Source organism: Etheostoma spectabile, chromosome 6 (assembly GCF_008692095.1).
Source record: "Etheostoma spectabile isolate EspeVRDwgs_2016 chromosome 6, UIUC_Espe_1.0, whole genome shotgun sequence".
NCBI lineage: Eukaryota > Metazoa > Chordata > Actinopteri > Perciformes > Percidae > Etheostoma > Etheostoma spectabile.
Window position 1 is genome coordinate 23291183 of NC_045738.1, and position 13380 is coordinate 23304562.

The 13380-nt window shown below is 40.6% G+C and overlaps 3 protein-coding genes across 3 annotated transcripts in view; 1 reads left to right on the forward strand and 2 right to left on the reverse strand.

The window, feature by feature from the left end:
- Positions 1–9269, reverse strand: part of dcaf13 (ddb1 and cul4 associated factor 13) — a 12408-nt gene extending 3139 nt beyond the window's left edge. The window contains exons 1-9 of the mRNA XM_032517863.1: positions 9044–9269; positions 7871–8070; positions 6426–6533; positions 6210–6299; positions 5899–6054; positions 5341–5418; positions 5145–5227; positions 4763–4927; positions 2504–2639 (exon numbers count right to left, since the gene is read on the reverse strand). Coding sequence (XP_032373754.1) covers positions 2504–2639; positions 4763–4927; positions 5145–5227; positions 5341–5418; positions 5899–6054; positions 6210–6299; positions 6426–6533; positions 7871–8070; positions 9044–9113 — 1086 coding nt within the window. The 5' untranslated portion in view covers positions 9114–9269. The remainder of the gene's footprint in view (positions 1–2503; positions 2640–4762; positions 4928–5144; positions 5228–5340; positions 5419–5898; positions 6055–6209; positions 6300–6425; positions 6534–7870; positions 8071–9043) is intronic.
- Positions 7310–13380, reverse strand: part of fzd6 (frizzled class receptor 6) — a 29931-nt gene continuing 23860 nt past the window's right edge. Inside the window, exon 9 of the transcript XR_004332333.1 lies at positions 7310–7321. The gene's annotated coding sequence lies outside the window, so the exon portion shown is untranslated. The remainder of the gene's footprint in view (positions 7322–13380) is intronic.
- Positions 9847–13380, forward strand: part of LOC116690698 (mitochondrial folate transporter/carrier) — a 6312-nt gene continuing 2778 nt past the window's right edge. Inside the window, exons 1-4 of the mRNA XM_032517868.1 lie at positions 9847–10308; positions 10688–10838; positions 11393–11478; positions 12663–12817. Coding sequence (XP_032373759.1) covers positions 10107–10308; positions 10688–10838; positions 11393–11478; positions 12663–12817 — 594 coding nt within the window. The 5' untranslated portion in view covers positions 9847–10106. The remainder of the gene's footprint in view (positions 10309–10687; positions 10839–11392; positions 11479–12662; positions 12818–13380) is intronic.

Genomic DNA, 13380 nt, shown 5'->3' on the forward strand with positions numbered 1-13380 from the left:
TAGAAATTACGCAGCCTTATAGACAACATCTGAAAAAGGTTAAGTAACGTCAGAAAAGCAGTAAAAAAAGTGTCAGGAGGGTTTCTATGGCGTGGCAGTACTTTGAAGACATAAAGTCTATATAGATGGTCTATAAAGATATTAAAACTGTACAGGACAGTTATGTCATTATTTAGCAGTTTGCGTTTGTTTTCTTTTTTAGATACGTTACGGATCTGAAGACTACAAGTTCAAAAATGGACAAAATCTGGAAGGGTCTGCAGAAGAATAACACCTTAATAGGTAATGTATGTTTTCACAACAATCGTGCACGGACTAAAAAGAACAATACGTCTGGTTCTACTGTATACATTTTCATCCCTTTCTGTCTAAGGTGTGTGTGTGTGTGTGTGTGTGACCGATAAAGGATTTTTACCGACACAAATATTTGGTTATTTAAAAATCAGATTTGCCAATATATCTGTCTATTTCATTTAAAAAAAAAAAAAAAAAAAAAACCAGAAACGCAATGCAAAACATGAACAGATTTCCTTAACATTAGTTATTTGTAGTTCTTTATGAGTTCCCACTAAAATAATAATATGACAATAATTCGTTTTATTGTCACAACAGAACAGAGGAACATCAAAATATATTAAAGTTCTGAGGAATAAAAATGTATAAAAATACAAACTTAAGATATGAAACTTCAAGTCCTTTGAACAAAAACACATAAAAAAAAAAATGAATCAGTGTTTCCAACAGGGACGTTGTAGAGCGCCCTCTGGTGGACAGACTATGCAACGCTCAAAACATGGTTGACCGTTTTTATTTTTCAAATATTCATTTGCCAGAATAATTTGTTTGGCATTATAAATGATTTAGATGAATGAGTATTATTATTTTTTATTTAAACCAGCCATTATAAATGCCAATACCGATAGATCGGGAAATGCCTAATATCGGCCGGCCGATATATCGGTCCGTCGACAACAGGAGACATTTCAGCCTCATGCCAGTAGCCCGGCTCACATGTGTCTGAGGAACAGATACACTCCTGTTCTTCAAAAAAAAATCAATAAAGTTGGTACCCTGGCTGCGTAAAGGCTCGAGTTTCACTCACAAACATGTTTTTTTTTTTTAAAGGCATGAAGTCCATTTTCTTCTGTTTTACACCTGGGACTACAGTGACTGTATTGGGACCTGACCCGGGCGACCGCAGCAGGACTGGGGCTCAAGGACTGAAGCAGTTGCTGCTGCGCTGCTTTCTGACGCTGGGTTTTACGGGCAGCGTTTTTTTTACAGACTCAGGAACAGCTTCTTTCCACAAGCCATCACCACGCCTAACTGTAAACTTGAGTTCAACCTAAAAAAAAACAAGTGGCGGGTTAAGGTTTTCAGGGCAGGAGAAATACATTTTATCCAGTTTAATACAAATAGGAGCGGATAGATTTATTGTGTTGTAGGTCTTGGTCTAAAATGCAAAGGGTCTAGTTTACACTGGAGTCAAAGGCCCAAGACTGCAAAGTTATGAGTAAAAAAAATTAAAAAAAAATAGTGATGTGCAGCAGCTGATAGAGAAGTCTGATCCAGGCACAGACAAATCCTTGATTCAGCATTTCCTGATAATTAAAGACCCCTTCAGTGCAACTTGATTGTTAATGCTTCATTATGTACAGAGTGGCCCGCTTTAAGTGATTGGCTGATATAAACTGCTGATAGGAGCAGCCCTTGTCTGATCTCTTTAAGTGCAAAGCTTGCGAATAAATCTCCCCTTACACAGTGACAGTAAAACAAGTGCCAAAAGCGGGCCAATTTTCCACTCTGAAGCTGCATTAAGAGAATAGGCAAGAGTGAATCCGATTAGGAATGAAAGATGGCTGTTGGAGATGGCGTTGATCTTTATTATTCAGCCATAATAACTGGGATCAGGGGCATTGGATCACCTCCCAGCATTTTACAGGAGCTTTATTTGACAGTTGAGCAGAACATAACACCGGGGCCATATTTTCTGCTAACACAGCCTATGTTATCTGAATACAATACATGTGGTACCCACTAAACAAGATATTAAAACGCAGAAAGGATTTCTAAGAAGTCTTTGGTCGGCGATTTGAGATACAACTGCACAAGCTTATGAGTTTTCTGGACTTACACCTGCCACAAGAGCCCCTGTGCCAATTGGTACTTATTGAGAGTGATTCTACCCTAAGTCAGCAGTCATCAGGGCATTTGGCAACAGCAGTGCCGTTGCTCCTGGCACCCCCTCTTACCCTGCTGAGGTGGGCCCGGGGCCACGGCTGTGTCGAAGAATGCCACTCACTCAAAAAACAAGATCACTGGAGGGAGATGCAGTATGCAGTGCGTCTGACAGCTGAGGAAATCACAGCTGTTGATTGGTACACAGACATGAAGCCCACTGCTCACCAAGAAGCAGCCAATCAGCAGCAAGCTGCCTTAAACATGAATTTGATTGAAGCTGAAAATATACTCTAAGTGAATATATGGAGAAGACAGGACTCACCACTCCTAGTTTCTCTGCTGCGTTGGCTTTCCACAGTCGGATGTTCATTTCATCAGAACCGCTCAGGATGTATTTGTTGTCCGACGACCACTTTATGCAGATGACGTGCTGCATGCGCTTGGTGTGGTAGACCTCCCTAAATGTCCAAAAAGCAACAACAACAACAAATGAAATGATAAAATAAAATAAAATTAGTCAAGACAATGCCTTCATTGGCTGTTAGAAAAAACAACAAAAACCAGCACTTATGCAGAATCAAGTGGTACAACAACATAGACTCACTGTATTACGGACACTTTCGACACACTTTACAGTAAAAAAGTACCATAAGATATCAATGAGTGGTAAGACAGGCCTGATTGGCGTATCTGTCTGTGGGGGCAGGTCTCACACTCACACTCTCTCTCACACACACATTTTTTTGCAAATCATTTGAGAGAAATCTGAAGAAAAATTAAATAAATAACAGTCAGTAGACACGTCGGGATTACCAAGAGGGCTCAAAGTATTCTGGACGGCTGGGAATTTCACGCCAGACAAAAAAATATTTTTTTCTATGAATTCATTTTGAATCTGTACAGCTTGAATCGCGATAGGAATGTGAATCGATTTCTTTGCACACCCACATAAACCTCATCAGAAACTTAGGAATAACGTTTTGAATTGTGGTTTTCAAAGGTGCCGGCTCACTAAAAAATAACTTCTCTAAATGAAACCACATTTTAAGATGTTGCCATGTAAAATAAAGGCATTTTAATTTTTGGGTTGACTGCAGTGCACGGTTTCCTTCTTTCAACGTTATATGATTGCTGGACATACCAAACTAACTTTTCCTCAGTCTCATGGAGCACCAGCCGACAGTTCACAGGAACATTCCAACAGGTGTGTTGAGTGAGGTTGGGGAAAAAAAAGGCGCTACGTAAAGCTGGCTTTTCCGTTTGCCAAGAAGAAACTCAATAAAAACCCATTTGCCAACACTAAATTAGCATTAGAGCCAGGTCGTGGAACTGGCTAATCTAAATGGAATGCATGATTAATTGGGACCATTAACGTTATTAGCAACCAGTGTTTCCTCTATGTTGATGGCACTCAGTGTTTGCTAAAGTTAGCTTCTTGTCTCATCTGGTGTCTGATAAACAGGAAATTCATCAAATTCAGTGTCCACTATGCTATTTATAATAAACTGTAGCTGCGTGAGTATGGATTTCATGTTGCGGCTTTTGTCGCTGTTTATCACTTTGCCTAAGATTGAGTGACTTGGTTGCTGTGAGTTTGTGAGTCCTGTCACTGTTCCAGTTACTCACCCTCAAAGGGGAAATAGAGCGGAGTTCTCTTGAGTTTAGTAGAGCAGACGGTGCTGCACAGTTTTGTAATAAATAGCTGAAGGAGCGGGGCTGTACATAGTGGAAACCCTGTTGTGCGTCTGCCTTATTTCTGATCTATATTTAGATTATTTTATGGGGGATTCTTCTTTTTATTAGATAGTGACAGTGGATAGACAGGTAAGGTGGGAGAGAGCTGGGGGATGACACGCTGCAAAGGGCCACAGGTGGGACTTGAACCAGGGCCGCTACAGGACTCAGCCTACATGGGGCGTACGCTGTTACTGTGTGAGCTAGAGGCCGCCCCACAATTTAAAATATTAGCTGTAAAAAAAAAAAAAAAGTCTATCCTGGCTAAAATACCATATTTCTGATTCGTGCTTATTAGGTACCAAGTGTTTTCATCCGGTATTTACATAGCATTCCAACCTGCCATGTGGTGATGCTGTCCGACTCCATGGCCTCACTGACTGTTACACAACCATGGTTATTTGTTCCGGAGCTTGATAAATGTTCAAACAATACTGCATGTGCCATTACGTCATATAGCAACCAAACAATGGCTTTGTTTTGTTTAGAAGGCCAGTCAAAAGAATCAGCATGCCCACAGATATTAGCTTGCCAATTAGCAACTATTACCAGCTATCTTAGCCAATAGGCATTTTTTTTTAACAAAAGATATTTTGACTTGCCATAGAAGGAAAAATGTAGGGGTTACTGACTATGTCAACACGCTGCGATCAAAAATATCTATAGAATTAAGTGTGTATATAGATATATAAATATATATCTACATACACTGCTTACACTCTACTGTGGCTCAGTCAGAAGGACAGGACAGAAATGGTTCCTGATTACAAAGCAGTAATACAATCACAGTAAACATTTTATGCAATGACAACGGTAATTTAAAACTGGCGTTTAGGGCCACACTAACCTGCTGTGGCCACTGTCCTTGGGGAAGATGCGGATGGTTTTGTCAAAACTGGCAGATACAAACTCCTTCCCTGTTGGAGAATAGTCGACGTCCAGCACTGCAGAGACATGGTCCATGTGCACGGTGACTGGCTGGTCCAGGTACCGCATGTCATATGTGTAGAGGCTGATCAGACAAAGAAGCACAATTAGCCCAAATGCATTGTAGTGGGAGGCAGCACGTCATGGCACCATACATTAATCGCCACTCTGTTTGGAAAGCAATGGAGCAAACGATTTTTACATTTGTACATGCACGATTCCTCCTGTTTGAGTACTAATTCTTGAGACCTAGTACCTAAATACAATACTCATGAGAATCATTCTCAATTTCCTCAACTCACTTGTAGTCCTCATTTGAACATGTGAAGTAAAAGGCTTCCATAGGGTTCCAGCACAAAGTGTTGCTCCTCATTGTCATAATAACCTATAGAAGAAATTGAAAACACACAGCAGTAGATTTAAATCATACCATGTCATTGTGAAGAAATGGGGGAAGTAGAAAGTTTATTCCTGCGGCGAGTGAATGATAGACCCTACCTTTTTCAGGGGTGCTGGTTCTCTCATGTCATACAGGACTATGCTTCTGTCAGAGGCACAGCTTGCAAGAAGTTCAGTCTGTGGAAAGACAAAGCGTTCACCTTAAAGATATGAGCAGGGTGGCAGATCTAAAGAAGTCCGACAATAACCACTAATAAGTACGGCTGGGCAATATTTTGGTATTATATAGACATTGATAGACAAGACTAGATATTGTCTTAAATTTGGATATTGTAATATTACACAAATTATGTCTTTTCCTGGTTTTAAAAGCTGCATTACAGTAAAGTGATTTTTCTGAACTTACCAGACTGCTTTAACTTTATTATTGTGTGCGCCTTTACCCTCTTAATCATTGAATCCACATTATAGGTGATTATTTATTAAAACTCTCATTGTGGTAATATTTTGTGAATGCACCAATAGTCAAAATTACAACATCGACATCGATGTATTTGCGCAAACATCTTGTGATACTTGATTTTCTCCATGTCGCCAGGCTCTACTAACAGTGTAGTTCAGTCTGTGCCGGGGGGGGGGGGATACACAGCGTCCTACCTCCACAGGGTTGAAGCGGACGCAGCTGAAGCTGTCTACGCCCCAGGTGAAGGAGCGGATTGGGCTGCTCCTCTGCTCGTCCCAGATGTCCACCTGCTGGCCACATGTTGCAAACACCGCCTCCTTCTGGTGATGGTCTAGTCCGGTGAAGACCGTCTGCAAGGGACAAGAACCATTTTTTACAATAACCAACATGTGATGAGTTACTGACCGTTTTATTATGGTCTCCTACAGAGCGAGGGGGGGGGGGGGTTCCATTATCATGATGCAACCACACCTGTAATACTACAGCAAATGCTCACTGATCCCACCTTGCCCAGAATAGTGTTGAGTGGTTCCTCTTCCTCTCCGTAACCTGGCGCCTCCATGTTCCACTGCTTGATTGTTTTGTCGTCACCAACCTGTTCCAGTAAGCACGCCGAGATATAGATATGTATAAAAAATAAAATAAATAAAGCTGGATTAGAGGACAGCTAATAGTGAAGATAATTCTGAGAACTTCTCAGAAAATGAAAGGCAGCAGTCACCGTGAAGAAGGATGTTCCACAGTAGCGGACGACCATTCCACGGACAAATCCTTCATGTGCTTGGAGAGTGCGGACACATTCGTGTTTGGTCAGGTTCCAAAGTTTCACCTAAGGATCAAAATCAAAGAAAAGATGTTGAGAAGGATTGCATAACACACACAATACCGTGTTCACCCTGGGTTCATCAAAGACTTAGGTGTGCATATTTGGAGAAGGGGTTTAAAGGGATGCTTTTTAATAAAAGAAATATGCAATTCAACATCATTTTGGACCGTTATCATCCCGATACCTAAAACTTAGCAAAAGCTAGAGCAGATAAAAAATAAAAAATACAATTAAAAGGCTTAAAGACAAAGCTTGCTTAATAAGTCAAACTACAATCATAAGACCTGAGAAAACTGTTAGTTTGATGCTTTTGTTCTAAGTTTTTTCAGCACTTGTTTGCCGTTTTTGGGGCTTTTGCCACATTTCAAATTCATTCAGCTTAGGTGCTGACCAAAAAAAACACTTGGGTGATGAACCTTAAGTTCGTGTTATGCTTTTGCGGAGGCTCCATGCAAAGCTTTCGCCGTAGCTTACGTAAGTGGCCGGGTGTTTATACTGTGCACTGGTGTGTGCGTCGAGCTGGCGTGTGTGTGTGTGAGAGTGTGTGTGTGTGTGCGTGTGTGGAGGGGGGGGGGAGTGAGAGAGTGACGGCGATTAGCTTTGGAGGGAGTAGCAACTCTAGCGTCCTACTGAGAGAAACAGTGTCTCCCTGTAGGCATCTGTAGCAGTAGAAGTTACCCCCTCTCCTTGATTTCATGTTGTTTATGGAGAAGAACCAGGAAATTAGTCGGGGGAAACGAAACGCTACCAAGCCGCGGCCGAGAGACGGGCACGCAGCAACGTGTAGTTACCTTTTTCAAGAGGTGCACGTAAGGCTAAGGCGTGGGGTACGGCGTAGACGCGGAAACATAAAGCGGCCTTAAGACCACTAATGGTAGGGAAAGTGTAGGACCAGCAGACTCAAGAACTCCTCACTCGGGGGGAGGAGGAAACAGGGCAGAGAGGACAATACACACACACACACACACACACACACACACACACACACACACACACACACACACACACACACACACACACACACACACACACACACACACACACACACACACACGACTGATAATTTATGATAAATGTCTTTTTATAGCCAAAGGCTTTATTGTTGTTATTATTATTATTATTATTATTATTATTATTATTACTTTGATTATTTTATCTTTATACTGTCTTTTTCTTTCTTTGTACTGTATTCTTCTTGCTAAAAACTGATGCTGGAGATTTCAATTTCCTTGCGGGAGTCATCCCAAAAGGATTAATAAAGAGAAGTCTAAGGAAAGCCCTGTAGTATTGTGTGTACAATGTCCCGGCATTACTAGCAGAGGTACTTAGCAGATAGTTACCTCCCCGTCGCAGGAGCCAGAGAGCAGGGTGGAGAGGTTCCTGGTGTGCTTGGCCATGCAGTTCACCCCATCTCTGTGTCCATCCAGAGAGGCCAGGAAAGGCTTGGCAAACACCCTCTCAAGCTTAGTGGCATTCAGAGCCCGGGTGTACTCTCTGCTCACCTCGAACGGATGGAGTGCTGGGTCATAGTTTCTAGGGACTAACGATAAGAGAGGAGTCACTGTAAAGACATTTCACCTGCATATATGATGTAAGGATACAGCAATGCATAGCAATGGCAGCATCAAAGGGCATCAAAGCCACCTGGAGTCAACACACAGTACATTGGATTCCACACAGAATTCCATATTACTTATGAATATACAGAGGCTTTTATGTATGTATGTTTATGTTATGTTTCTGGGCTAATATCAGTTTTAGATAAAATGCATAAGTGTGATATCCGTTAGAATCACCTTCGTTGTGGAGCTGGGCAATATATCGATATTATACCGATATCGTGATATGAGACTAAATATCATCTTAGATTTTGGATATCGTAATATGGCATAAGTATAAGGCTGCATTACAGTAAAGTGATGTCATTTTCTGAATTTACCAGATTGTGCCTTTACCCACTTAGTCATTCTATCCACATTACTGATGATTATTTATTTTTAAAAATCTCATTGTGTGAATATTTTGTAAAAGCCTCAATAGTCAACACTACATTATCGTTGCAGTATCGATATCGAGGTATTTGGCCAAATATATTGTGATATTTGATGTATGCCATATGGCCCAGTCCTACTTCATTGTCATCAATTGCATATTTCTCAGAGCAACACATTTAATTTACTTCTAGTTTATTTTTTATATATGTCTCAAATGACCTAACGTTGCACATATGCTAACTTTATAACGTTGGGCTAATTCACCATTTCCAATCAATGGCTTAAAATAGGTGCTAATGTTGTAGCTAGTTGTTAGCTATTCTTGCTAATTGTTTTTGAAAAAAAGACAACAGCAGTTCACAGGTAATAGCCTTGTCCCTTTCGTCAAAATGACATGGTTTAGTTTGGTTTTATTTATTAGACTGTGTGGGGCTGATATTAGCTAAGAAAAACTGGCTAGCATTAGCGCTAGCTAGCAAACAGTGTTTAGCCTATCCGAGCGTAACATGTATAACTTACCACGCTGAATATCTAGTTTGGTCTCCCGGACATAATCATCCGGGTTCCTCGAGAGGACTTTAACTTTCATTTGGTAGAAGAATAAAAGTAGACAGACACTTAAAAAATGCTGTTGGGTTTAAGTTAAGTAAGAAAACTGCTAGCTAGCAACCATGTGTTGACGAAGAAGAAATTTGACGGCGTTGCATTGTGGGATGTCCAGTCCTCGTAGTTGCGTCCACGGTGACGTCACTGACAACAGCTGTCAAGGTACAAAATTCAGTAGCCAAAAACTCGGACATACGACGATTTGGTTTTCAACTAGCATACTACTTTCATTTTTTGCTTAGTGAAAGTTATTGTCTTTAAAGCACTTTTCCTCAAGAGGTTTTACCAATTTTTTTTTAGAGAATCTATCTATATATATATATATATATATATATATATATATATAAAAATATAAAAGCTTTTTTTTATTCTTGAATTTGTTTTACTTTTTGAAAGTCCTGGGACTAAAAGTAAATAGGTACATAATCATCAATATGGAGCATAGAATAAACCAAATATAAAGTAAACTTTAATCGGAATCAGCTTTTTTGACCAAGTCTGTGTACACATACACAGAATTTGAGTATATGTATACAAATATATAATTTACAGGTACATTGGATGTTTACAGGAGAAGCTGTGGGTGCAGTTGATTGTGTGATGTCGGGTTTATGAAAAAAAAACATAAAATTTATCGTTCGTCTAAAATGGTTTTATTTTGAAGGTATCAACCGGAAGCACTACTCTCAGTTATGTCGCTTTGGCTGTACTGTATTACTAGCATTGATGTTAGCGGGAAGGTCGAGCAGTGGCACTGCTGCTTGACATTGGTAATGTTAGCTACGTCAACCATAATGGGGCACCTCATGTCAAAAACGTGGCTTCGTTATGAAAATGAGCACGTTTCAAGAAGGTAGTACCGCCTGTATAACATAGTGAGCCGTGTAAGTTGTCGTGCTAAATGCTATAAAGGAAAATTATAGCATTTCCGCGGTAGGAGCTAACTTAGTTAATTAGCAGCGTTACCGGGGTAAAAATGAGTTCCGCTCCAAATCACGGTGCCGTTAACGTCACAGAGACAGTGTCCAGCAAACCCGGCTCTGCTGTGTCAATAGCCGGACATGTCCAGCAGGTCTTCAGCCATGTGAAGATAGAAAACCTGGTCGCAGGACTCAGTGGAGGAGTGGTGTCAACACTGGTGCTTCATCCTCTGGATCTGGTCAAAATCAGGTTTGCAGGTAACGTTTCAGTATGACGTTAGCGTTATATTAAAAATTATAATTTAGGCTTTTCCACCTTTATTTTTTGACAGGACAGTTAGGTGAGAGGGGGGGAGGGGGGAAACATGCAGCAAATCGTCACATGTCGGACTCGAACCCTAGACCTTTGAGTCGAGGTACAAAACTCAACGAACGTAGTTGCGCCTGCTCTACCACTGAACCAACCTGGCCAAAAGTCACACTCTGTGTAAAATAGATGGTATATTATATTGATGCAACGCTACCATGCTGCCGCTGTTGCTTAAGTTAATTCATTTTAGAAATTGTCGGTGTCTTATATATATTTGGACGATATCCTATGACTAAACAAAAGATCTTTGATTTCCCTTCAATGTAGTAAGTGATGGATTGGAGGTTAGACCTAAGTACAGTGGCATACTGCACTGTATGAGGAGTGTTTGGCAGCTGGAGGGACTCCGAGGACTCTACCAAGGAGTGACACCCAATATTTGGGGTGCTGGAGCATCTTGGGGCCTCTACTTCTTTTTGTACGTAAGCTATAAACCTAATCGATCGTGTCTGCATCATGATATTTCTTATGAATTGTTTTGACCTTTTTAACCCTTGTGTTGTCTTCCTGTCGACCTGCAACTTTAGTTTTTCTGGGTCAAGATTTGAAATCAAAACTTTTTTTCCCGCACTTGTGTCACTTTTCCCCCCCAGGTTTTCTGTCTCTTTTGCCGTTTGTTTCAGTTTTTTCTTCTTTTTTGTGCCACGTTTTTGACGTTTTTTCCAAAGATTTTTATCATTTTTTTTCCAACGTTTTATTTTTGTATTTATTTATTTTATCAATTTATTTCTTCAAATGCTATAAAATTGAATAAAACACCCAAATTCAAAGAAAGTAGTGAACTGATTGCGTTGTATGGAACCATCCACATTATTATAATTTTTTTTTACAATTTGATTGAAAGAAACCTGAATTTCTGATATAGGAACTTTATGAAAATGGGTCAAATTTGACATGAGGACAACAGGATGGTTAAAAATGATCTGTAACTGTGACATTTCTTATTTCCCACACTAATCGTTCCTTTTACAGCTACAATGCATTCAAAGGCTACACAAAGGAGGGCCGTCAAACTGAACTGAGTGCCACAGAGCACCTGGCGTGTGCAGCCGAAGCAGGTTAGTCCTACATCTGAACCCCAGTCTGACACATAATCAGTACTCAGTCAACTACTATGGGCAGTGCCTGTCTGGCCTTAGCAGACAACTGGGAGATACAAATTAGTAGACAAGCCCCTCTGTTGATTTAATGTCACGGGGTCAAGGATCTGCTTCCTGCTTGCCAAATGGATTTAGGGGCTGAAAATTAAGCCTATCAAAAGATTTCAGGAATACCCAGAAATGCCAAGAGAGAGAAGACAGGATTTCTTTTAGCTGCTTTAAACTGCATTAGCAATTAAAAAGTTCTCGGGCACTAAGTAGTATTTTTTTATTAAGCGATATGGGATATCACGCTCACCATTTCCTCAACATTTCAACAACTCCTCACTACTTAAGCTGCCTGTCCCCTGAACACACTGTAAAAAACATCTCCTCACTATCTGCTAGCTGCCTGTCCCCTGAACACACTGTAAAAAACATCTCCTCACTATCTGCTAGCTGCCTGTCCCCTGAACACACTGTAAAAAACATCTCCTCACTATCTGCTAGCTACCTGTCCCCTGAACACACTGTAAAAAACATCTCCTCACTATCTGCTAGCTGCCTGTCCCCAGAACACACTGTAAAAAACATGTCCTCACTATCTGCTAGCTGCCTGTCACTGGCTGCAATACAACCCCAAAGCATGATTGATCCCCCCCGTGCTTAACAGTTGGACAGAGGTTCTTTTCATTAAGTTCTGTGCCCTTTCTTCTCCAAACGTACCTTTGCTCATTCCGGCCAAAAAGTTCTATTTTAACCTCCTCGGTCCACAGAACTCTTTCCCACAATGCATCAGGCTTGTCTATATGAACATAAATAAATTACTTTAACGTATTTTCTTTAGGGCTTTATTACGTGGTATTGGATCGGTGCATGAACTCCAGTACTTCCAGATACCAGCTTTTTAGGCAGTATCGGAGGCGATACCGATACCAGTATCTGGGTATCTAGCTCACCCAGTAAGAGCGTGCGCCCCATGTAGGCGGAGTCCTGTGGCGGCCCGGGTTTGAATCCGACCTGCGGCCTATTGCTGCGTATCATCCCCCATCTCTCTTCCCCTTTCATGTCTATCCACTCTGTCTAATAAAATGAAAAGCCTCAAAAAATAATCTATTAAAAAAAAAAAAAAAATGTCACTGCCTATTCTTGTCCTCCCCTAGGCATCCTGACGCTCACCCTAACCAACCCGATCTGGGTGACCAAGACCCGGCTGGTGCTCCAGTACAACGCTGACCCAGGCGGTAAACAGTACAAGGGGATGATGGATGCTCTGGTCAAGATCTACCGCCATGAGGGAGTGCCAGGACTATATAAGGTCTGTGCTTTCATGTAATATAGCAACACATGAGATGCTTATTCTACCCAATGACAGGTAAGCTGGTAGGTAGAGGACGTGTGGGCTTCTCCAGGACAGCAAAAGTCAAATGCAGTCTTGTATTGGTTAATCACCACTAGAGGGCGTCAACAGCCTGTATTAGCTGGAGTGGAGAACTAAGAGTCAGAATCACACAGGGTGTGAAATACATAAACAATAAATACAGAAACAAATATATACATATAACTGTTAACAAGCCTTGAACGATGGTAATAACTGAATTTAATAACTAGAATTGTTGAGCTTAATGTACGTTCTATTATATCATTTATATTATGGTTATGTACTTTTGCTCTATTATTTAATTACATATTCCACTTCATTTTAACGTCACTTACACTGCAGTATTAGTTTTTTTGAACTATGGCCACCTAACTTTACTTACTTAACAATACCTTTTATTTAATGCCACTTTACATGTAGTCAATACCTTTGGCACATTGTCTGTTGTTTGATTGTTTACCTTCTTTTTTTTCTTTTTTTGCTTTTTACTGTAGGAAACT